The sequence below is a fragment of the Protopterus annectens genome, chromosome 1.part1 (assembly GCF_019279795.1).
Source record: "Protopterus annectens isolate FY-2018-M chromosome 1.part1, PAN1.0, whole genome shotgun sequence".
NCBI classification, from domain to species: domain Eukaryota; kingdom Metazoa; phylum Chordata; order Ceratodontiformes; family Protopteridae; genus Protopterus; species Protopterus annectens.
In genome coordinates, this window is record NC_056726.1 from 118,361,281 (window position 1) to 118,389,000 (window position 27,720).

The 27,720-nt window shown below is 38.9% G+C and overlaps 1 protein-coding gene across 1 annotated transcript in view; it reads left to right on the plus strand.

Annotated features, from left to right (window-relative positions):
- The window catches only part of LOC122814238 (dynein axonemal heavy chain 5-like), a 3,525,594-nt gene that overhangs the window by 739,327 nt on the left and 2,758,547 nt on the right, over positions 1-27,720 (plus strand). Inside the window, exon 20 of the mRNA XM_044086840.1 lies at positions 8,212-8,423. Within this exon, the coding sequence (XP_043942775.1) occupies positions 8,212-8,423 (212 nt within the window). The remainder of the gene's footprint in view (positions 1-8,211; positions 8,424-27,720) is intronic.

Genomic DNA, 27,720 nt, shown 5'->3' on the forward strand with positions numbered 1-27,720 from the left:
TCCCCTTCCTATTATAATAAAATATGAGATCACTGCGCCTCAAAGGAAAGGGGGGGGGCAATTCAAAAATGTAATATCACACTACTGATTTTAGGATGAACACCATTCAACTTTCAGATTTTAATTGTCTATCCTGCTCTGCAGAATGTGTACTGCCTCATTCATCTTTGTTTCTAGATAGGCCTGTGTAAATTAAATTTTTCCTTTTGGAGTAAGCTTCCTTCTGTTATACACACAGGTATCATGGCAAAGACTGGGATAATTCTCCAATTCCCTATAGCTTTCTTCCCAGGTTATTAGTACTGTCACAACTCTGAAGGTAAGGTTCTGATTAAACACTGCAGAAACATAGAAATATTTATATTTACAGACTTCCTTAAAATAAGTACAGCTTAAGAACTTGACTGAATTTATAACAGGCAAATTATCCAGATTAGCATTTGAGGGGTGAAAAAGTAAAATTGCCTTAGGTGGGTTAAATATGTAGCTGGCCATTTGGTTAAATTGATTAAAAAGGAAATGGTCAGGGCAGAGCTATAAATATATGAGATGGTTAGAAGACTACCATTTGCAAATATAAAAATACTTAAACTGGATCCCAGAAATTACAGTGGGAGATATGATAAGGGAATTTTTAAATACCTTCTAGGATAGGATTTAGATTAATTATAAATAGTATATTAGACAAAGAACAACAGTGACAAGTTGTTCTTTCAGCCCTGAATATAATCCATTAACTGAAATGAAAAAAAAAGTGTTAATAAAAAATAAGACTATATAATATTTAATAATATTATATGGAAGCTTAAGACAGTAAAAACCTTCAACATGTATACTCTAGTTATTTTTATCAAATGCTTTGGATACATGGACTAACACTAAAAGTTAATATCTGTTAAAAATGTAACAAATGAAAAATAATTCATAACATAAAAGTTTATGTAGACTCAGTTACTAGAGACATGTCCCACGCTAGAACCAAACCAAACTGAAATTGCTCTATTAAACTAGACTACCGTAAAGTCAAAAAAAAAACTTGTTCATGAACTGGGCACAGATTTCATAATCTGAATTAAGTAAATATATCAGATAATGACTGTCTGTATCTAGTGGATCCTTTTCTAGTCTGAGAAACAAAATAGTTTTAGCTATTGCAAAGTATTTATCAGGGAATACCCTGGAAATCTCATAAACTGAAAAGCTGTGCCAAGACAGAGACCAACTAAATACAAAATTGAATTTAAAACTAGTTTATTTATTTAATTTTATTTGTTCCATGTGTTGACAGGGATAATCCATTTAGGCATGAAACTTCTTGTCAGTGGAAGCCCAGAAAAAAAAGCTTCAGCATAACAAATATTAATGACAGATGTAAAGATTTAAAGACAACAAAATAAGAAATATACAAATTATAGGGTCTACATTAAAACACCGAAACCTCACTTATGCGAATCCTTAAACGCTGACCATAAATAGTGAACCACAAGAACACCGAACGTCCTGAAGTGCGAAATTCGAAATATCGAATTGCCATAGTTGGCCAACTCCACCACACGCTATGTACTACCTACCCAAACAAAATAAATAATCCACACTTCTCCATATCTACACTTCACCCATATATCCCATATCCTAATCAAACATGCATTATACACAAATGTATCTAACTATAAACAAAGAACACCCAAGTATGGGAAAAGTGTAATTTACGTATATATTCATCTACACAACTACATTACTATATATGCACTTAACTTAACCCTACTTCTAACCCTAATGTATAGGTTGTATGTATTACTATATATGCACTTACCTTAACCCGCACCCTAACCCTAAGGTCAGTAACTATCGCACATTTACATTAGGGAGCTATACCGGATAAGGGACAACTATGGCAATTCACTATTTCGAATTTCATGCTTCAGGATGTTCTGTGTTCTTGCAGTTCATTATTTATGTGTCGGCGTTTAGGGATTCGTGTAAGTGAGGTTTCAGTCTTTTAATATAGACTGCAAATTATATTCAAAACATAGTTAGGCACAATTCAGTAACACAGTTTTCATATTTACAGAAATATAGATGTGGGGTGTTAATGCAGTGCTATCAAATAGATCAAATGGTTATCCAGGAGTGACATGGGTGCAGAACCAAGTCTGTGTTAGGTGAAGGTTTAAGTTTTGTTTTCAAATTGCTTAAGTTCTCAGTGTTTTTATTATGGAGAGGGGAACAAAGTTCCCTATTGTAGAGAGTGATTTAGAGTACACTGAATCACCAGCCTTGTTTGTAGTTACACTTAGGAGCATTTTATCAGTGGATCTTAGATTTCTGTTTGGTGACTGGAATAGTTTGACATTTGCAAGACTAGAGTTTTTTTTTTTTTTTCAATAATAAATCTTTATTATTTTCAGTTGTTAATACAATAATACACTACACAAAATAAAATACAGCAATATCAAAAGTAAACCTATAATCACACTACTACACTATATATACATTATCTACATGAATGCTTCCAACAGATAACTAAAATCTTTATACATTAAGATAAAATTCTTGACAAGGTATTAAAAGATCTAGTATCAGTATACAGGTTATTGATAACATTTCCAACTTTAATATGTACACCCAGAGGAACAATATAATTTGATCATTATGCCAATACAATATTAAAGATTTTCTCCCAAATTTTTGGATTATTTATGTTTTTCTTGTGATCCTTAAGACTAGAGTATTTTTAAAGTCTATAGAGAGGGCTGTGTACTACTTGTACTTGAGTGTGAGGGCTTATGGGAATTCTCGTCAGTTTAAGTATTTGAGTAAAGACCAATGGTGAGTTCTTTTCATCATGTTTGTAGTGAATTTAACTATTTTAAGCTATTAACATCATTAATAATGCTATTGACACATTTTTTAGCATTTTGGATTGTAATACTGATGAAGTTGAATTTATATGTGATGTTGATAGGGTTGATAACAACATTTCAACAGGTGTATTTGTTTGTAACAATGATGCAGCTGAATTTAGATGTGAAGTGAGTATGAAAGCTGGCTTCACTATTTATAATTTCAGTACCTTGGTAATAAAAGAAATGTACCATGACCTATTGGCAAAGGGGTTTACATATGTGCCTGTGTTTTGTTATAACATTGTGGACTTGTTTACTAGTTTGAAGATATATAGTAGGCAGTTGAATTTAGCTTTACATTTCAAAAGGCAAAATGTACAGAGAGATTTTATTCCTTCATTATTAACTAGGAAAAGTACATTTATACCACCCATTGATAAAGATGTGGCATTATTTGAGAAATTATCTGTTAATAATATATGAGCATATTTGGAAAACAACAAATCTAGGGAACAAGATAACCTGACAGAGTTGGAGAGGTTAGCATTGAAAGAATTGACCACAAATAAAGAAGTCAGAATAATGAAACCTGATAAAGGGGGTGGGGTTGTCATCATGACTCACTTTGATTATGTAGCTAAAATGCAAATTATTTTAGATGATGACACCACATACCAGAGAGCATCTAGATGTGAGATGAATATAGCATATCATAAAATAGATGTATTTCTAATGGACAACTTGTTGGAAGGGGGGATTCAAGAGAAAGATTATGGATTTTTGTTAGTTGAACACCCAATTACACCTGTAGTGTTCGGCATTCCCAAAATCTATAAAAATATGAATAACCCCCCTTTCAGACTGATAGTGGCAGCAAGGGGGTCCAAAACTGAACCATTGGCAGCGTATGTGGATAGGAACACACAAAGTTTGCTGAATAAATTTGGGCATATACTAAAGGATTCATGGCATTGTTTACAGCGACTTAGTAGGATTGACAAAGGTGACTTGAATTGGTCATTTCTCACCATTGATGCGGTCAATTTATTTTCAACAATACTGCAAGAAGAGGGGTTGGAATATTTTAGGGAAAGCCTTTTGAAAAGTAAACACTTGACCACTGTAAAGTTGAATAATGTAGTTAATTTCATGGAACTTGTGCTTAGAAACAACTACATGATATTTGAGGGAGAAATCTACCATCAAATATCAGGGGTGGCAATGGGGGCCAAATGTGGACCCATTTTTGCGAATTTGGTACTTCTACATTGGGAAGAAACATTTCTGCCCCCTACCCCTTTTTTAACATATTGTATTGTATAATCAGTTTTTAGATGATATACTGATTCTTTGGAGGGGAAACGAAGATGAAGCTAGGAATTTTGTTGAATACCTTAATTCTACCACCCCTTTTCTTTCTTTTATGTTCAAGTGGGACAACAATAGAATAGATTTTTTGGATATAAAGCTTACTAAGACAAGGGAAGGTCTCGAAAGTAACATCTATAGAAAGGAGACATATAGTAACTCACTTTTGCATTTTTCAAGTTGCCATCCATTACATCAACATAGAAGCATGATCAAAGGGCAGATGGTCCGATTGTCACGTCTTGTAAGTAATGATGAGATTTATCAAAGTGAAATGTTCAAATTAATAGGAATGTTTCTCGATAGAGGTTACCCACTGAAACTGTTGATTTCAGTTAAAAAAGAGGTGATGAAAAGAAGGAGGACATCATTTAAACCTATCTTGGTAGAAAATAGTGGGGTTACTGACGTAATAGAAAGAACAGAACTTTCTCACTCTGAAATGTTCGATTCCAGAGCTTTAGTCTTGCAATACAATTTTCAGACATCCAATATTATTGATATTGTTGGGAAATCTTGGGATTTAACATTTAACATGGATATCAAAAAAGAATTAGGTCAAACACCAAAAGTAATATTTTCAAGAGGTTTAAATATAAAGAATATATTAGAGAGATCACAAATTAAATTTGCAAGTTCACAAATGTATAAATGTGGGTCTTGCTGGTACTGTAGATATATTAATGATGGACCCTATGTGACCGTGAGGGGGTACAATAGAATTATTTCATGCCCAGATAAATGTAGTTGCAATTCTAAGAAAGTTGTCTACCTTACGACATGCACAACATGTGCAGGTTTCTACGTAGGGAAAGGATAGCAGAACATCAGAAGGCTATAAAGAACAAGGATAATCATAATGTGTTATATTTACATTCCATGAATTGTGTCAATTTTAAAAAGTTTATATTTTTTGTAGTTGATCGGGTAATGACAAGTGAGAGAGGGGGTGATGATAATGTTAGAGTTGAGTTTTTAGAATTAAAATGGCAAGTGATATTAAATGCAACAACTTATCCCAGACTCAACGACCATATTTCCATCAAGCGCATTTTGAAACAAAGGGCAATGGTTGTTTGAAGTCATTTTGTTATGATTTATTGGGGGATAAGGCTTGTAATAATTTAAATAAGGTTTTAATAACAGCAGTAAAATATGTGCACAATGTGTATGTTCAAAGTGAATGTTTATGGGGAATATGTATATAAATATATATGTTCTATATATGCTTTTAAGCAAGTTTTGTGTGCATGTTCTATGGTTCATTGAACACTATAACATAATGTTCATTGTGATTGTTAATTAAGCAAGACATATGATTGGTTAATGTGCAGGTGGAATTTTGTATTTAAATAATATGATTGTGAGCTCCTTTTACTCTGAAGAAGCCATTAGTTTTGATGGTGAAAGCGCTTAGTATTTTGAAGCCTTGTAGCTCTTCATTAAAGCGGCTTGGTGCAGTCAGTGAATTTTGTGTTTTTATTTGTTTATTTTAGTGGTTACCTTGTTGGGTTCAGTATTTTTTATTTTATTATAACACTGTTGCAGCTTGAGGTTGGATTTAATTAAATTAGTAAAAAGTGGGGAAGGATAGCGAAGGGTTAGAACTAGATATCCTGATGCAATGGTACTCTGAGCTATATCAGACAGGAACTGAGTACCTCTGTATCATGTGCCCAGCTTCCGATGTGTCTTTTTAATGACTTGAGCTATGTGGTGGTGAAGTTTCATTTGGTCATCTGTGATGACCCCTAGTAACTTGGTATGTATCATTATTTTGATATGGGTATTGTTTTTGGAAGTAGTAGAAAAATTGTGTGAGTTTAGTGTTTTGGACATTCAATACAAGTTCATAGGTTCATAGGTAAGTACTAGGCTAGCTGCCCTTGTGAGCCATTTTAAGCCTAGCTAATTTCCCTCAAAGGTGAGACTCAAATCCTGCACCTTGTGTTAATGAGGTAAATACCTTAACCATCATGCCAACCCCCAGCCCCCTGTTGAGAACTATCTAGTTTCTAGGGGAGTAAAAGATTGTTTGTAGGGTGGATAAACCTTTGGCAGAGCAGATTAGTGTACTAGACTACACAGGTGTGCAAGGAGGTGGTGTGTTGATCATTTATGAACAGGTTGAAGAGCTGCACCTAATACTGATCCTTAGGGTAAAACAAGGGCTATTGGGTGAGAGTAAGGATAATCATTCCCCCATTTTACTGCCTGTTGTCTGTTACTTAGATAACTACAGAACCGGTTATGGTCAGAGTTGGTGAATCCTAGTAGGGAAAGATTATACAGAAGTTTGCTATGTCAGATTGTATCAAAAGTCGTGGATAGGTCAAGGAGGAGGGCAGATACCAGATTGTTTTGTTAGAGTTTCTATGGTGGTTTATTATACTGGTAAAACCGAGAAGGGTGGTACTGATACTATGTTGTAACCTAAAGTTATGCTGGGTTGGGGGGAGGATGTTATGTTGTACAACAAATATAAGAATTTGGGACTGGATGCATTTTTCAAGAATGCTTGAGAGGGATGATAGAATTGCAATGAGCTGGAAGTAAGAAAGGTTTGCAGAGACACCACCCTTGTGAAGAGGTATGATGTAACAGTTTTTCTAAAGTTGGGGGCATAGCCTTTTTAACAGAAGGATTAATAAGTACTGTTATTGGGAGAGCTACTGCTTCAGCAGCAATCTTGATATATTGTGGAGGAAGATTGTCAGGGACTAAGATTGTAGATTTTAATTTTAGGAGGAGTCTTTTGATGGGGAATGTAGTGGTCGGAGTCTCAAATCACCAAAAATCTTATCCAATTATATTTTATCTAATGATATTTTTCAATACATTTTACCTGATATTACTTTGATAATAAGAAACGTTTCATATTTTTTGATCACTGGTTAAGTTTTCTTAATGATTTATAAGTAACATTGTGTGTTGCTTTATTATAGTGTGCTGGACAGCACAAGCTGGGGTAGACTTCCAGCGAGTTTTTTCCCTTTCTTTCACTGTAGTGAGACCATGAGTTGTTTTATATATGTAAGTTGTGGGGGGGGGTCAATTTTTTCTATTTATTTATTTACTGATTTATTTTTGAGTTTTGCTGGTTTAGATATACTATGTTTGATAAGTTGTGTTTCAATAAGTTGAATTTTAAATGAAATAAAATGCTTCCATTTATATATATATATATATATATATATATATATATATATATATTAGTACTGGAGGTGTGGGAGGTACAGCCCCCACATATTGTGAGATTCCGAGGGGGTTCACACAAAAAATACCTTTAAAGGAGAACAACAGTTTTCAATATTCATTGCTATCTTTTAGTTTTGAGAGATTCTTTTTTTTTTTTTTTTTTTTTGCAGTTTTGGGATTGCCAGTTATATGTCTCAGAATTGCAATTGTGTGTGTGTGTGTGTGTGTGTGTGTGTGTGTGTGTGTGTGTGTGTGTGTGTGTGTGTGTGTGTGTGTGTGTGTATCTGTGCTTATAAGTGTGAAGTACCTACAATAGCTGTGTGTGACATAGCTAGCACACAAGTTTTATGAAGAGAATGTAAAAGAATATATAGTGCATGGCTGGATGTGCAAAGTGTGATATTATTTCAAGCATTCACACAAAACTCTTATTTTTTTGTTAAAAATTTCTATGTAAATTCCTACTTCCACAATATTAATATTTGCAACATTAACTAAATGCCTGGTGGCTTCAGATTCATAGGACCTTGTACTTTAGTATTACTATTTGTAATTTGCTATTTCTTATGTAGCAAAATTGCAAAAAATGCATATTTTGACTAACAATAGAAATCAAGTGGATCCTTTTCTAGTTTGAGAAGCAAAATAGTTTTAGTGATTGCAAAGTATTTATCAGAAGAATAAATGACAAAAATGCATATTTTGAAAAAACAACAGAAATCCAGTTGCTTGAAAAGCATAACAGTGTTGTACAAATGTAGTGAGAGTAATAATTGCAGCGATTTGTGTGTTTTTCAAGGTCTTTCGCGATGTGAAGATCAAGACAACAACCTACAATTACTCACAGACGGTTAAGCTGTACAATCGAATTGCAACAGCCTTGGTGGCATATGAAGCCCTTTGGCTGCAGAACTGGAAGGTTCAGGCAGAGAAGGGGCTTGGAAGTCTGAATGCAACTCTTCTGGTACGAAATCCTGCTACACAGAACCTGATGGTGAACATAGATCAGAGGTACAAAATATAAATACTACAACCTTTATATAAATTGTTTCTGTGTATGAACTTGTGAATTTGTATATCCATTTTTCCACACGCATTCTAATATCTCTTCAGGTTATCACTTGTGTCCTGGCAGAATGTATAACAAGCTTTGAAGTTCCTAAAATGATAGCTTGAAAAATTGTAGTAGCCATGCTCTAGCTAAACTGACTTCAAAAATGAATATTTAGATATGTGCTGTAATCACACAACAATTCCAGTATTCAACACAAAACTGCTTAAAAAATAAACAATAGTACATTCATAGACATTCTAAGTATTTGCCAGGTTCTTTGCAAAATGGCTAAACAAGTCATAAACAGAATAACTTTAAAAGAATTGAAAATAATACAATACTTTCAGTGAGTAAGTTGCTCAGCCTGAAAGTATTTATGAAGTGAGTATAGTTCCACTTGTATATAATTTAGATATTTTCACTAAAAGTCCCCAAAATGTGTACCCATCTAACAATTCACCATTTTTATATAGAAATATGAATAACTTTAAAATCAAAGTCAGTGGAAGGATACTATGAAAGAGGATCAGTATAATATCATACACAAATTGACAGTGCTTTATACAGAGATGTAGGAATAACTTCTAAACAAAAATAGAAAGCAGAGCAGTGCAAATGCAAATGATATTCTATCATATTTACAGGTTACATCTGAGTGTTATAGTGACCTCATAAACAGCCACCTTTACTTTGCAAGTAAGACACATAAGTGGATTGCCAGGCCTTCTTTCTGTACCATATACTCACTGCATGCATTTCTATGTGCAGCTTAGATTTGACAGTCTGCCTACCACATCTTTGGGAGGTGGAAGGAGCCAGAATACCCAGAGAAAAACTCAACTAAACACAACAAGAATATGCAAACTCACAGACGGCACCCCAACTGGGAAATGAAATGGAAACCCTCTTTCTCTGGTGCAACAAAGCTACTCACAGCACCACTGTGCTGACCAGCCTACAAAATAAGAAGTGAATTGTTTGCATCTGAGTTTTCAAATTTTTATCAGGAGAAAAAAATATATATTTCATATGACGATAGGGGGCACTGCCAGCTATGCCAGGAGAAGTATGGCAATGGATGTCTAACATATGCCAACACAACTAGCTGGAATTTTGCATAGAATTATATTCTATTTGAATGTCAAAACTGATTTGACAGATGCTTGAGTTGAAAATTCATTTGTAAAGTTGCTTGTGTTAAAAATGTACCAACGGTGGGTCCTGACTATATTGTAACTGAATTAAATGTGTATGTTTTAACAGAGGATATTGGAAAAGAAGAGATTACTCTCAGTTCCAGCTAACTTTGAAAAATAGTTGAAATTAATTTAGGCCGTAAAGATTGTATCATACAGTTCTTTTTGCAGCCAGAGACACTATGTCTGGGAAACCATTTATTAGGAAACCTTCTGTATTGCCTCTAGCAGGGAACTAATTGCTACTCTCGAAGGGTAGAGATTTTAAATTGTTTTATGACTTTATTATTAAATATCTTTAAACTTTTCTTTGTGGCTGGTCCTTTTAGGAAATATTTAAGGTTAGAGAGTGTTTTCATATATTTATTTGGTGAGAACTGTGGCCAACCCCTGAAAGCCTGGCTGTTTAGTCAACATTACCATTTGTAGTAATATTAATTTTACTAAGATTTTAAATCAACTACTTTGTCCAGGTCACTCCACCACCCCAGTCCCGGCTAACTACACCCCTAGTTCCCCAGAGACAATAGCTAGCGCCTTTAATAACTTTTTCACTGAAACAATCCAATCCCTAGCAAATCAACTAATGCCCTCTAACTTAAACCACATGCCTAATCTACCTAATAATCACCCGGAATTTGGCTTCTAACCAATATCCACTAGTTTTATCAAAACACTTCTAAAAAATCTAATACCTACCACCCTCGCTGCTGACCTCCTCCCTGCTGAGTACCTACAAATAGCTGCAGATGCCATTGCATATCCCATATCTATCCTCATCAACAGAACCTTATCCGAAAATGCTATCCCCTCCCTCTGGAAAATATCCCACGTCATCCCATTCCATAAAGGTGCTAGCTCCTTAGACATATCCAACGATAGACCCATTGCCATTCTTTCCCCACTAGCCAAAATAATGGAGAAATGTGTACACAGGCAACTAATGCAATACCTTTCACAGAATAACTTACTATCCGACTCCCAGCATGGTTTCAGGCCATACCACAGCACCACCTCAGCCCTCCTTTCCTTTACTACTGCCATAAACCCCAACAGGAATGACAATATGCTAACCTCTGCCCTCTTTCTTGACCTATCATGACATGGTCAACCATGAACTTCTCATTCTTTCACTAAAATCTATTTCCCTCAACAAGCCTGCTATCCTGTGGTTCCAGTCCTACCTGACTGGTAGACAGCAGGCAGTACTATGGCAGGGCAAACTCTCCAGCCAGCTATCTCTCACACTTGGTGTTCCTCAAGGTTCCATACTAGGTCCACTACTCTTCTCTAGTTTTATCAACAACCTCCACACTGCTATCTCTAAAGCCACCTGCATCCAATACGCAGATGATTCCACTCTCATCTGCTCAGCCACCTCCCCATCCGACTTGCAAATCTTAACCCAAAATACATTTAATGCTATTGAGAACTGGCTCACCAATCAACGCCTACTTCTGAACCCCAATAAAACTAAACTTCTACTATTCTCTCCCACTAGTAGATCCAACACACTTTCAATCTCTGTCACATCTAACAATGGTACCACTATTTCCCCAGATAATCACACCAAACGGCTATTATCATAGACAATAATCTCAAATTTGACATACAGGTCAACAAAACCATACAGGCCATCAATAAGAAGCTTGGTTCACTGTATAGAAACAAGACATTTTTAACCCTATTGGCTAGGATTGCAATCGCCCGATCACACCTACTCTCTACTCTCTTATATGCCTCGCCTGTACTCTCAAACCTCAACAAATCCAAACTAGGTAAGCTGTCCCATAGCTACAATCATATTGCCAGATTTGCCACTGGCTCTACCTATAGAACCCACCACTGCCAGAACCTTAAACAACTAGAGTGGCTAGAACTGCCCAGATTAATTCAATTCAATCAACTCTTAATAGCACACAAACTTTTGTACCATCCTGAGGATACCCCCTCACTTAAAAATATTATTAATCCATATAGCAATCTAAGATCCCTAAGGTCAGCCAATAAACTACTGGTCAAACCCACAAAGCTAATAACTCTGCTGGTGAATCCCTGTTTGCCAACTTCATTGGCAAAACCTGGAATTAGTTGCCAAACTATATAACCCTACAATCCTCCAAAAGTCTCTTCAAAAAAAAACCTCAAACAGTATCTCAAAGTGAATTGGCTATGCCCATGTACCAACCCTGATTAAGTTATAAACTAAAAGCATATTCTGCAATTATCATAACTTGTAACTACATCACCAAGCTCTGCTTCCAATCTGATGTCTCTTACTTTTAATTGTCTGTCCATGACAATTGTGAGTCCCTACTAGGGAACACTACTAACCCATTGTATATAATCACTTTGTTTTTATAATTGTTTGCTAACTTCTGTGTAATCTATGTAAGTTTGTCTTTGTGGAGCTTTTCTCCCGAGCCTCCACTGAAAATGGACATGTATCCAGTCGGACTATCCCGGTAAACAAATGTAAATAAAATAAAATAAGAGTAATTGGGTATCCTGGCAAGAGCCTTAAATTATCTGACTGGTGGCCGTGAATCTATGTTATAGCCTGGGTGAAGCTGGTATAACGAATAAATCTGTGCCAGCCTTTCCCAGGTGTGTGCCTGCGTGTGTGAAAATCAAATCTCAAAGAGTGTGTGTGTGTGTGTGTGTGTGTGTGTGTGTGTGTGTGTGTGTGTGTGTGTGTGTGTGTGTGTGTGTGTGTGTGTGTGTTACTTGGAGCAGGGACACAAGGCACTAGTTTCACAGAGAGGGTGCTGGAGGACTTGGCTTGGACACTCTGCTGAAGACCTAACTCTGCAGCTGCTGTGCCAGTGGGAAGTCTTTTTGGAGACCTAGAGAGAAACAGAGAGAGAAACCCAGACCCCATGCTGAGTGTGTTTCCTGTGTGCTCTTAGGGGAAATTGAACTTGATGCAGAGAGGTCTGCATCTGGAAATACTGAGTGTATCCATTTATATTCCAAGTGAACATCCCTCTCCAGTATCAGTAGTGAGGATTCAGGCTCCTTGATTACTGGCCCAGAGTGGCTATGTCAAAGTTCACATTTTAAATATATTTATATCATGTTCTTTGTTATGTAAATGAAATATACAATGACTGACACTAAAATACCTTTATTGTAACACATGTAGCACCTTTATTTTTGTCAAAAACCAATAAAACAACTTTGTTATAGCAAGGTTCTGATGTGAGAACCTCCACATTATTTATTTATTTATTTATTTAACATTTGTTGACCAGGAAAGTCTGACTAGGACAGAGCCTATTTTCAGCAGTGCTAGGGGTGAGGTCAGTGCATAAAAATCTCACAGTGAACAGGCTTCAGCAGTGGTCATATGTTCACAAAAATGAGCAGAAAAAAAAAACCCAAAACAATTCCTGTTCTATTGAGTCAAAGGTCAGTGCAGTAAGACAGCTAGTACGGAGTGAAGGGACAGCTACCCCATGTGCAAGGTGTCAGGAATGGCACAAGATCTGCTGATTGAGCATGAATATACTATTAGCAGTTATTTAAACAGACATGGTTGATAATGTGACTACTTAAATGCATTTTATTAGCTTTTATTTTGTGTGTTTGTGCACACGCATTTCTCTATGTGTGTGTGTGTCTCTCTCTGTGTGTGTGTGTGTGTGTGTGTGTGTGTGTGTGTGTGTGTGTGTGTGTGTGTGTGTGTGCATGTCTTCTGCATGCACGTACATTGTGTGTGCCTTTGTCTCTGTCTGTACTGTTAACTGTAGAAAGGTGCTAGTGTAGCTCTTTGCCTTGCTGCTGTTATGGAAAGCTGTGGAGGACTTTTTTCTAGACCTTCAAGTATTTAATTTCAGAAGTCTTTTTTTTTTTTTTTTTTTTTGATAGTTGAGGGAGTCACCACTCTGGGAATTTCACAGGGTGTCAATTGACCCCAGTAAGAGCTCAGAGTGAGTGAGTGCAAGCTGTAATGTACCACCTCCCTAATCACAATGTCGATGACACAAAGCTGTGCTTGTCACGTTACTACTTCAAGCTATGATTCCTGTAATCCAGAGGCAGATTTGGAAATCAGTTCTGCCAATCATAAGTGAACAAAGGGAAGTTTCAGAATGAATGATGAAGTAGAAAGTTGGGAGTAGTCTGTGTACATTTTCAGTACATAGCACCTGTGTATTCATAATAAGTGATCAGTGCACCAGTAAGAGGTGGAGCCGTTTGTGCTTCCTACTGTTGCACTGTTTTGTATTCTGCAACCTATAACTCAGTCTTATGGTTCTCTTGTGTCATTACTGAGTGAGAAATGATGTTATTTTGTGATACATAGAGGGCATGAATTATTAATTTATTTGTGAAAATAGTTCACGTAGTTTAGTTTAGAAAGGTAATAAATGAAGGGTTGGCCTACAGATACACTAAATACATAAGGTACATGTATTCCTCAACACTACCTGTAACCAGCACAAAGAAAAGCCCCTTGCTCATCCTTGCTCATGTACAGCCCCCATTGCTACCCCAGATCATTGCTGGTAGTGCTTCCTTTCAGTGAAATTCTAAAAAGGCCTTATTAAAAAATTTTAAACTCAACTAATCTGATTTACCATGGCCCTTTTAGAATTTAATTCTTTGACAGCTACCAAAGTTAATCTTTTTTTTTCATTATTTATGAAACTATTTTTTTAGAAAAATGACATATTTAAAATTTGCTGTTTACTGGAACTTTTTTGTGAGATTCGTGGATGATATCTGTATTTTTGGGTAGGTAGACAAGCTCAGGTCCTTTACTGAGTACACAGGGTCTACTACCAAAATGTTAAAGTTTATCATTCCATACTGTGAAAAAGAAATGCATTATCTGGATGCCACCATATCTAAATGTAAAGATTTTATCCTTTTATATATATATTTATATATATATATATATATATATATATATATATACACACACATATATATATATATATATATATATATATATATATATATATATATATCAAAAAACAACATTTGCACTCTCATATATGAATTTTTATAGTTGCCACCTCTTTTACCATAAAAGAGCATTAATAAAAGGACATATGGTTAGAATTGTTCGACTGGGAACAGATAAAAAATATTAGATGACCTAAATTAAGGGTTATGTTTAGATAAAGGATTTAGCCAACAGATTTTAAGGAACTATGCCAAGAATATATGTTAATGAGAGCAAACAGCACATATGAAACTTTACTTGGTCTAGAAATAGGAAAAGGTTTGCAATGGTAAGCAGAATAACAGATTAAGTAATAATGCCATGACTCTAAATCATTGTACAGCTAGCAGCTATTTCAAATATTATTAAAAAGAACTGGAAATTGTTTTCTTATGATGAAAGTATAAAAAAAGAGCAACTTGAGAGTTCCCCAAAATTTGTATACAAAAGGGACATAACCTAAAAGGTTACCGTAATACAAAAGAGCTCTTATCGTTCTATAAAACTAAGCATTGTACCTACAAATGTGGAAATTGCTGTGCATGTCAGTTTATTTATGAGGGAGTTGAATTAGTATAAATGATTTTGTACCTATTGGAGATTGCCTATATCTTTGTTAAGCAGGTCCATGATGATGCACTCCACTTTACATACCAGGCTTGTTAGGCTAATGGGGTGATAGTTCCCAAGATCTGTAGTTGCTCCCCCTTTATGGAGTGGGATGACTGAAGCAGTACACCATTCATTAGGGACATAGCCTGAGGTAAGGCTGTGATTGAACAGGGCACACAGATGTGGTGCCAGTTCATGTTGTAGCTCATGTAAGATGCAGCCAGGGATATTATCAGGTCCCACAGATCCTGTATTCTTGGCTTTGGACAATGCAGCTTTTACCTGTGCTGCAGAAATGGTGGGTACCAGGCTTTCATCTGGTATTATGATAGGGCCCCCGCGGGGGGGATAAAGTTGGCCCTGAATTTGTCGACCAGTATGTTGGCTATATCTGTTGGCTCAGTATAGGAAGTGCCATTGTGCAATAACTCAGAGCAAATCTGGGTATTGCCTTTGAAGTTTTTGATATAACTATATAAGGTTTTGTGGTTGTTTTTGGTGCCAGCTTCAATTCTGCTTTTATAGCTGGCTTTAGAGGGTCTGATAAGGGATCTCAGCTTTTTGTTGAGACTGATAAGGGAGGTTTTCCAGTCTTGTGACTTCATTTTTTTCTGCAGCAGTTTCTTCCTTCTGTTGTAGAGTTTATTGATGGCTGGGGGCCACCAGATTGGCTTCCTTTTTTAGGAGGAGAGCATCTTAGTTCTATTTGGTATGGCAAGGTCCATGCATTTGTGTACATGCTCGTACAGTGCACTGGTGTATGATTCGGCAGTCATACAGCTATTTTCCATTGGCTTGGGTGCCAAGAAGTTAGCCAGCTCTGCTTTTAGGAGCCCAAAGTTGGCTTTAGAGAAGTATCTCAGAGTGGTCACCTTAGCAGGGGGTGTAAGTGAGTTGGAGAGTTCCATGGTGATCAATTTGTGGTCAGATTTAACCAGGGAGGAACTGACTATAGATGTAGAGCAACAGTCTCCCATGTTGGTAATAACCAGGTCGAGGATGTTGCTTCCTCTACTGGGGGTCAAAATGATCTGGTCCAGGGCATTGGAATTGATAAATTCCAGTAAGCGTTGGGCCTGTACATTGGTACTTGAATAGTTTTCCCAGTTGATGGAAGGGTAGTTGAAGTCACCCAGTATGAGAGTATTGGGTTAGACCTTGATAGATTCCAGGGTGCTTAGGAAGTTGGTGCGTGAGTCTATGGTCATGTTTGGGGTTCTGTAGCAGGCTATGACTTGTATTGCCATCTTACCCTGTGTTAGTTGTACCTGAAGTATCTTGGATGCATTATGCTGGGCTACAAGTCTAGAGGTGTGAGTATCCTTTAAGAATATGGAGACACCACTACCTTTGGAGCTTCTGGCCGCATTCTGTGGCCAAAAGGTATGGACTGAGTTCTAGCCTGGGATGACAGGGGTGCCTTCTGCCTCTTTAAACCAGTTCTCCTTTACATCACAGATGTCGACATGCTCCATTTTGAGGAGAACTTCGAGCGAGTGCATCCTGTGAGTTGGACTTTTAGCATTGAGCAGCATGACCCTCAGATTGCATTTGTTTATAGCTGTTATGGTGAAATTTTGGTCTTTGGAACACTGCCTAGTAAAGGCACTATGGGGTGGCAAGACCCTTAGCCAGTACCTGGAATCCCAGGGGGGACAGATGCAGGCCATCTCTGGAAAAGCATCGAGGTCTGTTGATCATGTCGTCCCAGGCAGATAGATACTGGTTCCCTTTAGAATGGCACCAGAAACTTAGCCAATTGTTGAAGTCAGTCATTTTCTGCTCGTACTGTGGTATCATTCTGGGTGATAGTAGAATACTGCTCAGGGCTAGGGTCATACTTGCCTAGGCCACATAATCCAAGAGTTTCATCACATCTCTTTTCATGCAGTCCAGGGAGGTATGTCTTAGGTTATTCACACCCACATGGACAATGACTGAGTCATATTTGTACTTGTTTTGGAGTGACCTGAGTGCATGTGTTATGTGGTGGATCCTGGCACCTGATAGACAACTGACTGTCGTGTCACCTTCTGCTTTTCAACCTAGTGAGTGGGACATCAGTGTGGATCACAACTGAGTCTCCTATGATTAGTACATTGGGCAAAGTGTTTTGCCTTAAGGGCTTGGGTTGAGGGGCACACTGTGGTGGTGAGCTATGTGTTCTGGGGTTAGTGTTGTGTTGTGGTGGTCGAGTGAGTTTCTTTCTCGGGATTTTCTATTGTTTGGGTAAATTTTTATTGAGAGCCTCCTTGAAGATGGGTGGATGGCTTGTGTTTCTATGTGTTGGTTGTGATGGTTGGTGTTTTGGAGGGCTGTGTGTTCTATGTAGTGAGTTGCAGGTGTTGACCTTCTCCTTTTGACTAGATAGTCTGGTCTTGGTTGAAGCGTGTACTGCTTCCATTTTGGTGATATAAGTGCACCTCTCAAATGTATGAGTGTTGGGAGGTAAGAGGAGAGGGTTGTCTGTGTACATTAGACAGTTTCCACACTATCTCAGTATGCCCAGGTGCACCAGGTTAGCAAGTGAAAGCACAGGAAATTGCCCTACAATCATACCAGGAGGGGTGATCATAACTAATAAGTACTGGTGCTGTTACTGTGTAGGAACAGCTAGTGCTGATTGCACCTAAGTGTGCTACAAATGCTACAAAAGCCTTTTAAAGTGCTAGCCAGTTACGTTAATTGAAGTGCAAGAAGTAAAAGAGCAAGCTCGTTCTAAGGGGAAAATTGAAGAGCAAATTTTCTGTAATAGTTTACCTCAGCTGAACACAGCTGCATGGTGCGCAAACATGGGCTTTTAATCCAGAAAGTTGAAATGGATGGAAAAAATGCCCAAACGGCCAATAAACTACAATTTCTGGACCAGAAACCACTCCTCTTGTGGTAGATAGGCTACCTAGTGCTTACCAATCCCTCTGATAAGCTAGAAGGCTTCCGTCCAACACAGAAATGTACCTCTAGGGGGCTCAGAAAATTACAAAACAGTCCTGGATACAGCCAATCTGTATCTGTTCTAGACTAGTTACAAGAAAGGTGGGAAACAAGCATAGAACCTTTTTTTTTTTTTTTTTTTTGCAGAAAAGCAGTTAGAACAATAACAAAAACACTTTAAGTTCAATACAAGCTAGTACACTTGAGTATGAAGAAATATTAAGGCAATTGCAGTTTAAATAAATGCAGATAAATTAAAAAATGACAAAAAACATGTGCAGAGAGCAGTAAATTATGAGTATCTCTTTTCTCCTTCTTGTTGCTCTTGTTGTCTTGCAGGATACCAAAACTGGATCCACAGAGCTTAAACAAGCGCAAACCAAAGTAAATATAGGCTTTTAAACCAGAAAGTTGAAAGAGATGGAAAAACTGCCCAAACGGCCAATAATCTACATTTTCTGGGCCAGAAACCAGTCATCTTGTGGTTGACAGGCTACCTGGTGCTTACCACTCTCACTGATAAGCTAGAGGGCTTGCCTAACACAGAAGGGTCTGGGGGACTCAGAAACTTACAAAACAGTCCTGGATACAGCAAGTCTGTATATGGATTAGACTAGCTACAGGAACAAGAGGAAATAAGCTTAGAACTTTTGTTTTTTTTTTTTGTTTTTTTTTTTTTGCAAAAAAGCAGCTAAACAGTAGCAAAAACACTTTAAATGCAGTACAAGGTAGTACCCTTGAGTGTGTAGCAATATTAAGGCAAATACAGTTTAAATAAATGCAGACAAATTAAAAATGACAAAAACAAGGCAGAGAGCAGTAAATTATGAAAAAAAAATCAAAATGGAGGCACTTAGCATATCTCTTTCTCCTTCATGTTGCTCTTGTAGTCTGCAGGATGCCAAAGCTGGATCCATGGAGCTTAAACAACTACAAACCCAGGCTTTTAAACCATAAAGTTGAAAGGGATGGAAAAACTGCCCAAACAGCCAATAAACTAAAATTTCTGGGCCAGAAACTGCTCCTCTTGTGGTAGATAGGCTACCTAGTGCTTACCGCTCCCACTGATAAGCTAAATGGTTTCCCTCCAGCACAGAAAGGTCTGGGGGGCTCATAAACTTATAAAACAGTCCAGGATATAGTAAATTTGTATCTGGACTAGACTAATTACAGGAAAGGCAGGAAACAAGCTTAGAACTTTTGTTTTTTGCAGAAAAACAGTTAAAACAGTAGCAAAAACACTTTAAATGCAGAATAAGCTAGCAAGCATGCTAGTTAGCAATATTGAGGCAAATACAGTTTAAATAAATGCAGATAAGTTAAAAATGACAAAAAACAAGTTCAGAGAGCAGTAAGTTATGAAAAATCAAAATGGAGGCACCAAGTGCGAATAAGAGCGTTTGAACACTTAAAAGCACACAGAACAGTAAATTAAGGTAATAAGGTAGAAGACAGTTAAGTAAGAGCAGCTCAAGAAAGTATAAATCATTTTTTTTTCCTTTTTTTTGTGGAGAGGGAAGAAACAGAGCAGATTAAGATACTATGGGGATGTCCTTCCCAAGTGCTCTCTCTCTAAACAGCAGAGGAGATGGGACTGGTAGGAGTGTCTGAAATTAAAATATGATCTCACTGTACTCAGTTGAGTGAGCAAATGAGATGGACCCAGGAGGAGTGTCCAAAAACAGATTTACAGCAGGGGGGACAATTCCAAAGCCACCAAGATTAACACTACAACAGGTACAAGGAGGGGATGGGAGACTAACTGCAGAGAGACAGACAGCACAATATTCAATGAAAAAAAATCTACAGATATCTAAACTTAAATAAGCAAAGTGTATAGAAAAGTATACTTAAATTAGCTTGTGTGGCCAGTTGATTTTTGCAGGCAAATCTCAGCAGCTAACAGCACAGATGATGAGCAGAAATGATTCTAGCCAACAGCACCTGGTATTCCCATGTGGTCACCCATCCAAGTACTAAACAGTCCTGACCCTGCTTTGTTTTCCAGACTGTGCTATGTCAAAGTATGAATACACAGTATAACAACTATCTGCCATGCATGAATGTCAGAATTACAAGGTCAGATTGTACAACCAAGAGAGTATTAGGCAGAAAACAGTCAAACAAGAGACAGCAGTTTTTCAGTAGCTCATTCTGATGAAAAACAAACTTTGTTGTATTTTTTTGCACAAACAGTAACAGTTTGAATCCTGGGAGTTGTAGTAAGCTGTATACATAATTTCACCCAGGAATATGTGAATATGTGTAGAAACTGTCAAGTAGTGTTAACAGAAATGTTCTCCACAGGTCTGCCAGGTAAGAAAAGGTATATCTTAACTGTAAGAAGGCTGTACTTATGCACTGTGTACAACACCCACTGTCCAACCCCAAGGCTGCAAATGACAGCAAGATAAGTACATACACCAAGTGAGGACGGTGCAGCTGTAGCGTTGCTGCCTCACAGTAAGAGGTTCTCCGGTTTGATTTTTGGCTGGGGTGCCTTCTGTGCCAAGTCTGCATGCCCTCCCTGCATTTGTGTGGGTTTCCTCCGGATGCTCCAGTTTCCTCCCATGTTACAAGGACATGTGACTGGAGCGTTTCTCCTGGGCCTCCGCTGAAAATTGGCTCATTCCAAGTCGGACTTTCCCAGTTAACAAATGTTAAATAAAAATAAAATAAATAAATAAAGTAGTCTTCCCCCAAAAAATGTCCCTCAAGTATCACTCTGTCACAGCTAGTTGTCACTGCCACCCACACCCAGGGTGGCCGATAGAAATCAAGGCAGAGTATGGCAGTAGCACACACACAAACACACACACACACACACACACACACACACACACACACACACACACACACACACACACACACACACACACACACACACACACACAAACACACACACACACATATACACACATACACACACACAGTATGAGTGCACATATGTAACCCTGACTATGGGAATATTGGCAGAAACAGTCAGGTAGTGTTAACAGAAACTTCCTCCTCAGGTCTGGCAGGTAAGAAAAGGTATAAATTAGCTGTAAGAAGGCTGTAATTATACACTGTGTACAAACATACCACTGCCCAACCCAAGGCCATAGGTTGTTCTAAAGTGAGGTAATACCTGTAGAGTAATGATTAGAGCAATGATCATTACAGTTGTGAGCAATTGAAGCCTATACAGTTGTTTAGTGACATCTCTCTCTCTCCCCCACCCTATCTGCACTGATAATCTAAACACATAAATCAATGGGTATGTTTTTCACCAAACCTACTAACCTTCTATTGGGACATGTGCCCTATTGTTCTACAAATATTTCAATGTTTGATTGTTAATGTTCCCTGTTCAAATACTATCATTTGTGGCCTGTTGCTATCAGTGTAACTTGCATGCCGTTATAATGCCCACTGTGGTTCCATATATGCATGTGATTTGTTTCTTATGCAACTGTTCCAAATCTGTTGTTTTGGGTTAATGGGAATACCTATACATGCTGTTATAACTAATCCTGGAATGTGTTTTTCATGACTAACCAACATATGTTATAAAACTGTAACACCACAGCACGTCTGGGAAGGCCGATCCCAGCAGATCCACCTGTCCCACCTCAACTGGCCATGGCACCAGGCCCCAGCATGTCTGGGACCCAACCCGAGACCTCCTCATCTGCCAGTCCTGCACCACCTTCAGGAGGAACCACCTCAGGGGATGGGGCCCTTCCCCCCCGGGAGCGAGCATGGGCAGGACATTGTCACCCATCATCAGGTACAGGGATTGGTGCTTAGCGAGCTTCAAAAGGAGTTCAGAGATCTGATATGCCAGCTTGAGGGCCATGTGGCATATCTTGAGGGTCAGCCTGCCCCTCCTGCTCAGCCCCCATCACAGCCACCTTTGGGGCTGTAAAGGTGCAGTGATGACTGCCCATGGGGGGGACCTCAGTCCCACTGTATCCATTTGGGGGCTTGTGGGCATCAGATTGCCAACCACCCTCCCCATCCAAGGTGTTTACCTCCCACATGTGTCATATTCCGCCCATGTCTGCTGTTTAGTCTTTCTTGTCTGTCTTCCTACCCAACCTACCTCCCCAAATATACCTACTATCCTTACCCAACATCCCATACTCACCTTATAAAAAAAGGGCAATCTATTCCCACAAAAAATTTGCCCCATACATAGGTGTCAATTTTGCACGTGTCCACTGGACACGTAATGTGGTCTAACTGGCTTAACAACACATTAGTTTTGGCCTCACCCCTCTCTCAGGGGTTTGAGTGTCCAAATTCACCTCCAAATTCTATACAAATGTACAGCTGTTGCTGTATCAGAAATGGACAGCTATGGACCTTCCCTACACCCATCCTGCACATCCCTAGTATCTGTCACATTGTTTTTCCCTCTGCATGCCCCCTTTTTCACCACTTTCCTATCACCCCCTTTTTCTTTTCTTTTAAAGAAATTAGCGCAGTGGTAAGCGGAAGCAAGCAGCAGTAAGCAGCAGTAAGTGAGTTTGCATGATGTTAAGCGATGCCTACACAGATTAAGCAGTTTCTCATTTAACTGTGTGTTGGCATTGCTTGCCATCCCACAACTCCATGCAAACCCACTGACAACTGCTTAAAACTACCTTAATCACCCTGTCTCCATCAGACACTGTTCTGCCCAGCAACAAAATAATCAACCCTGCCAAGTCTTGAACTCAGGACCCTGTACACCATACTCAGAGCAATCTACTACTACACAATTTGAGATGTAATAATAAATGTTGTTTTTTTTCAAATATATCATTCAGTAAAGGTATAGAATAGTAGGGAACAAACACTGTGGAATCAGTCAAGTTTAGTATCTATAAATATACACATATAGATGTGTATGGTGATAGATAAATATTAAAAAGTATATATATCAGATATATATATATATATATATATATATATATATATATATATATATATATATATATATATATATATATGCCCATAACATGTAGTGGAGTCATACCCAGCACCATAACTCTACACCTCTTAGTGAAATATTTCTGGACAAAGGCTGTCAAATTGGGGGGGGGGGCAATGGTCCAAGAACAGGGACGTAATGTACGTACTGCAGTTATAAATGTAGAATGTTCCTACAGTAACAGGGTTCATGTCAGCATACATGTTCAGAAGGATGTGAGTTCTGAAACTGAAATGTATGTCATCATTTACAGACAGAAATCCTGACATCATCACAGTGATTTACCACAGAAATGAAAATAATGATTCTGTGTAACAGAACATACATATGAGCAATAATCCTGGACAGTCTGAAACAATCTTGGCAGTCGAGAGGTATGCTCAGAACCACTTAGTGCAACAAATCTGGACCAAGCCTGACAAAGGGGGGTGTAAAGCCATGAAACTGGGAACATATCCCAAATCCTGGAGTAGATAAGGTGACACAGTTGATGCGGTAACACCCTCATGTCTGTTGTACCATATATTGACTGGAATAGCCCAAGTCCAAAACCAATTTACTCCCCAGTAGTTACTGACAAACATCTTCACATCATCCCACTGATGTGTGACATACACAACACGTATAGGGCCCAGGCAACAGTACATCTGAGAAATACTGGGACATAACATCACAGTAGGGAAACTACACTTAGCTGCTGGGCATGTCACCAAGTACTGTCTAAACTACAGGCAGACTGACGCAATACAAACCTAAGTTTGCTATGGGGGAATACACATGTAATTGCAAATATATCAGGCACTATAGGGATGTGACAGCACTGACCAACAGACACCAGCGTGAAAGTGCATACCCAGAAGCAATCTCACTACAGTCAAGGTGACATACTGGTAAGCCAGTTTGGTTTTTAGAAGTGTTTGTATTAATATTGAGAAAGGGTTTTACCCGAAAGCTTTGCTGTTATATATAAAGTGATTATTTTCTAAGTATACTTGGTTTTATTATACTTTGGTCGCAGCCTGTGGTTTTTGACATACTGGTAAGCCATAGGAACAGTAGAGTATATGGACTGTGGGAACAAAATCATCAGCATGTTTGCCACTCACCCACTACCCCTATATATACTGGCCCAATTCACAGTGTAGTTTGATGCCTGACTGTGGTATGGGACATATCTCAGTCTGTGCTTACAAACATATACAGATGATAGAGCACCAGAAGCTGGAGCAGCATGCAAAGTCAGAGAGAAAAGGACTCTCAGCACTTACATTAACCACCCTACACAGGCCAAATAACACATTCACAATACAATGCTAGACAATCCTGACAGTCTGTCAACAATTGCAAGAAATACACGGTCCTCTCAACTATATAGAGTCCCACAGAATGTCCAGGCTTCATCCTCATATACAAGGCCTTCTACATGTAACATATCTGGTAGTCTGCTACGTCACTGGGATGATATCTGGAATGAAGTCACTATATAATGATATACTACGCCTATTCACCTCTTACAGCATGACATCTGGACAAAGCCCAACATATTTGGGGGCAGAGGGCCAAACACAGGGGGTCATTATTGACATATTGCTGTCATAAACTGAGAAAGTTGCTTGTGTAACAGGGTTGTTGTAACATATCTGTTCTGAGGGATATGAAGTCAAAAACACACATGGATGGTACCATCTACAGACAACAATCCTCAGAGTATGCTACTAAATTTCCAAGGCCAAGAAATCTGTGAGTAACACATCAAATATGAGTCCAAATTCTGGTGAGTCTGCAGATAGCCCTCCATTTGGAGGTTATGTCAACCACATAACACTGTCAGACTTAAATTCATGCAGAGCAGCCATATCCACAGAAACCCTGTCAAACTAGCATTAGTTCAACTGTATAACAGCAATATTTACATTCTGTCCCTATGCCTGGAACATTCTCCCCCAGTTTTTTGGGCTGTCTCCATAGTGTTTGTCGTAAAAGATATTCCCAACTACACTCTGTGATGATGTTTGTCACACACACCTCCATGAAGTACTCCTCCCAGGCAAGGAAAAGGGGCAATGCCCACATGAAGAACTCAGTTATAGGAATGTGTTTCCATGTTATTGGGCATGGGAATTATACCACAGCTGTTCCACATGCAATTAGCAAGTGGGGGACTCCAAGTGGTGCACAGGCCATCAGCTGCTCATGAACATTACCTACTAAAGGCAAGATGCTGCCTATACAAAACAGATGAATATCCAACATCTGTGTCAGAGAGAGAGAGAGGGAGAGAGAAAGAGAGAGACACACACACACACAGAAACAGACACACACACACATACACACACACACACACACACACACACACACACACACACACACACACACACACACACACTGAGACTGATGGAGTATACAAACTGAACTGAAAACAAATAAACACAGCTATGTCAAACAATCAATCCTGTAATGGAATGTAGTAGGGGGCATGTAAACATGGAAAATAGGAAGTTCAAACAATATTATATTACAGCAACATGTGCTGTACTGATATATTGCTGAGCAGAACCTATGGCCATAGAAACAGTGTTGGTCTGCAGTGACATAAAACACAGCTCAGGCCCCTGAGTCACCCCAGGAAATGGCTCACATATGACTACTACTGGAGTGTGTGTTTCACAATACCGACTGAGACACTGCTAGGCTGCTCCCAGTGCAGATCATACCATCAGTAACTGTGTTATGTCCAGCTCTGACTTGTGCCTCTTTTTTCATTGCCAATGTCTCCAACCCATATAACACTACCCTCTTGTAGACCTTCCCTATCACTCTTAATGGTACTTGTCTGTCACAAATCACACATGACACTCTTCCCCACTACCCACATCCTGTCCGTACTCACATCTTCACCTCTCCCCCACACTCGGCATTACTCTGAACTGTTTCCAAGTATTTACACCTATAGACCTTATAAAACTGTACTCCCTGCATCCTTACCATTCCTCCATCCTCCCTCCCATTCTTAGTCCTGCTGACCATCATTCCTCCCTCTCTAGACCATACCTCCACCTCTCCAGGTTCCATTCTCTCACTACAGACCACAATGTCATCTGCAAACAGCACAGTCTAAGGGGACTCCAGTCTGATCATGTCTGTCAACCTGTCCATCTCCACTGCAAATAAGAAAGGGCTCATAGCTGATCCCTGATATAGTCCCACCTCCACCTTAAACACACCTGTCACTCTCAATGCAGAACTCACTGTTGTCACACTAGCCTTGTACATATCCTGAAGCATTCTTACAGATTCCTCCACCACTCCTGACCACCTCATACAATAACACAGCTCCTCTCTAGGCATCCTGTCATATGCTGTCTGTAAGTCCACCAAGACACAACACAGCAACATCCGCCCTTCTCTGTATGTCCCCATCAACACTTTCAGAGCAAACATTGAATCTGTACTGCTCTATCCTGGCATGAAACCATGCTGCTGATCAGTAATCCTCACCTCCCTTCTTAGCCTAGCTTCCACCACCCTTTACCATTACCTCTTGCTGTGACTGATCAGTGTTATCCCTCTGTAGTTACTACAGCTCTGCACACCACCCTTATTCTCATAATCAGTACCCAAACACATTTTATCCACTCCTCATGCATCCTCTCACTTTCTTAGATTACAGTAAACAATCCGGTTAAAACTACCACTACCATTTGTCCTAAACACATCCATGCTTCCACGGGTATGTTATCTGGACCAATAGCCTTTCCATTCTTAAACCTCTTCATCGCTATCCTTACTTCTGCCTTGATAATCTGTTGTACATCCTGATTTACCATATCCACATCATCCAACCTTCTCACTCTCTCATTCTCTTCATTTAACAGTTCATCAAAGTACTGTTTCCACCTGCTCGACACACTCTCCGCACTAGTGAGTGCCGTTCCACCATTATCCTTTCTCAGCCTTATCTGCTGCACATCCTTCCTAGCTACATGCCTCTGCCAAGCCAATTGGTACAGGTCCTATTTTCCATCTTTGGTGTCCAGACATACAGCCCTTCAGATGCCCCATCCTCAGCCTTTGCCACCACTTTCTTTGCTATGCACCCCATCTCCCTATACACCTGTCTACTTTCTATGTCTGTCTGACAATCCCACTTCTCCTTGGCCAACCTCTTTCTCAGTATACTCCCCTATACTTCCTCATGCCACCACCAGGTCTCCTTGTCCTCCTTCCTCTGTCCAGATGTCACACCAAGCCCCGTTCTACTCATCTCCCTTACTAGCTTGGATGCAGTTGCCCAAATATTTGCTAACTCTGCACTGCCACCCACTGCCTGTCTTAATTCTTCCCTGAGCTAAGCCTCACAATCACCCTTTCAGTATCCACCATTTGATCCATGGTGCCACCCTCACACTTCTCCCTCTCATTGTGATCACCAACGTTGCCCCACAGACCAACCTTCCATGCTGCCTAACAACACTTCCCCTGTCACCACTTTACAGTTACCAGTCCCCCTTCAAACAGGCCCACCTGCATAGGAGCTAATCTACCTGTGTGCATCTTCCTCCACTCTTGTATGTCACCCTATGCCTCTTTGTCTTGTA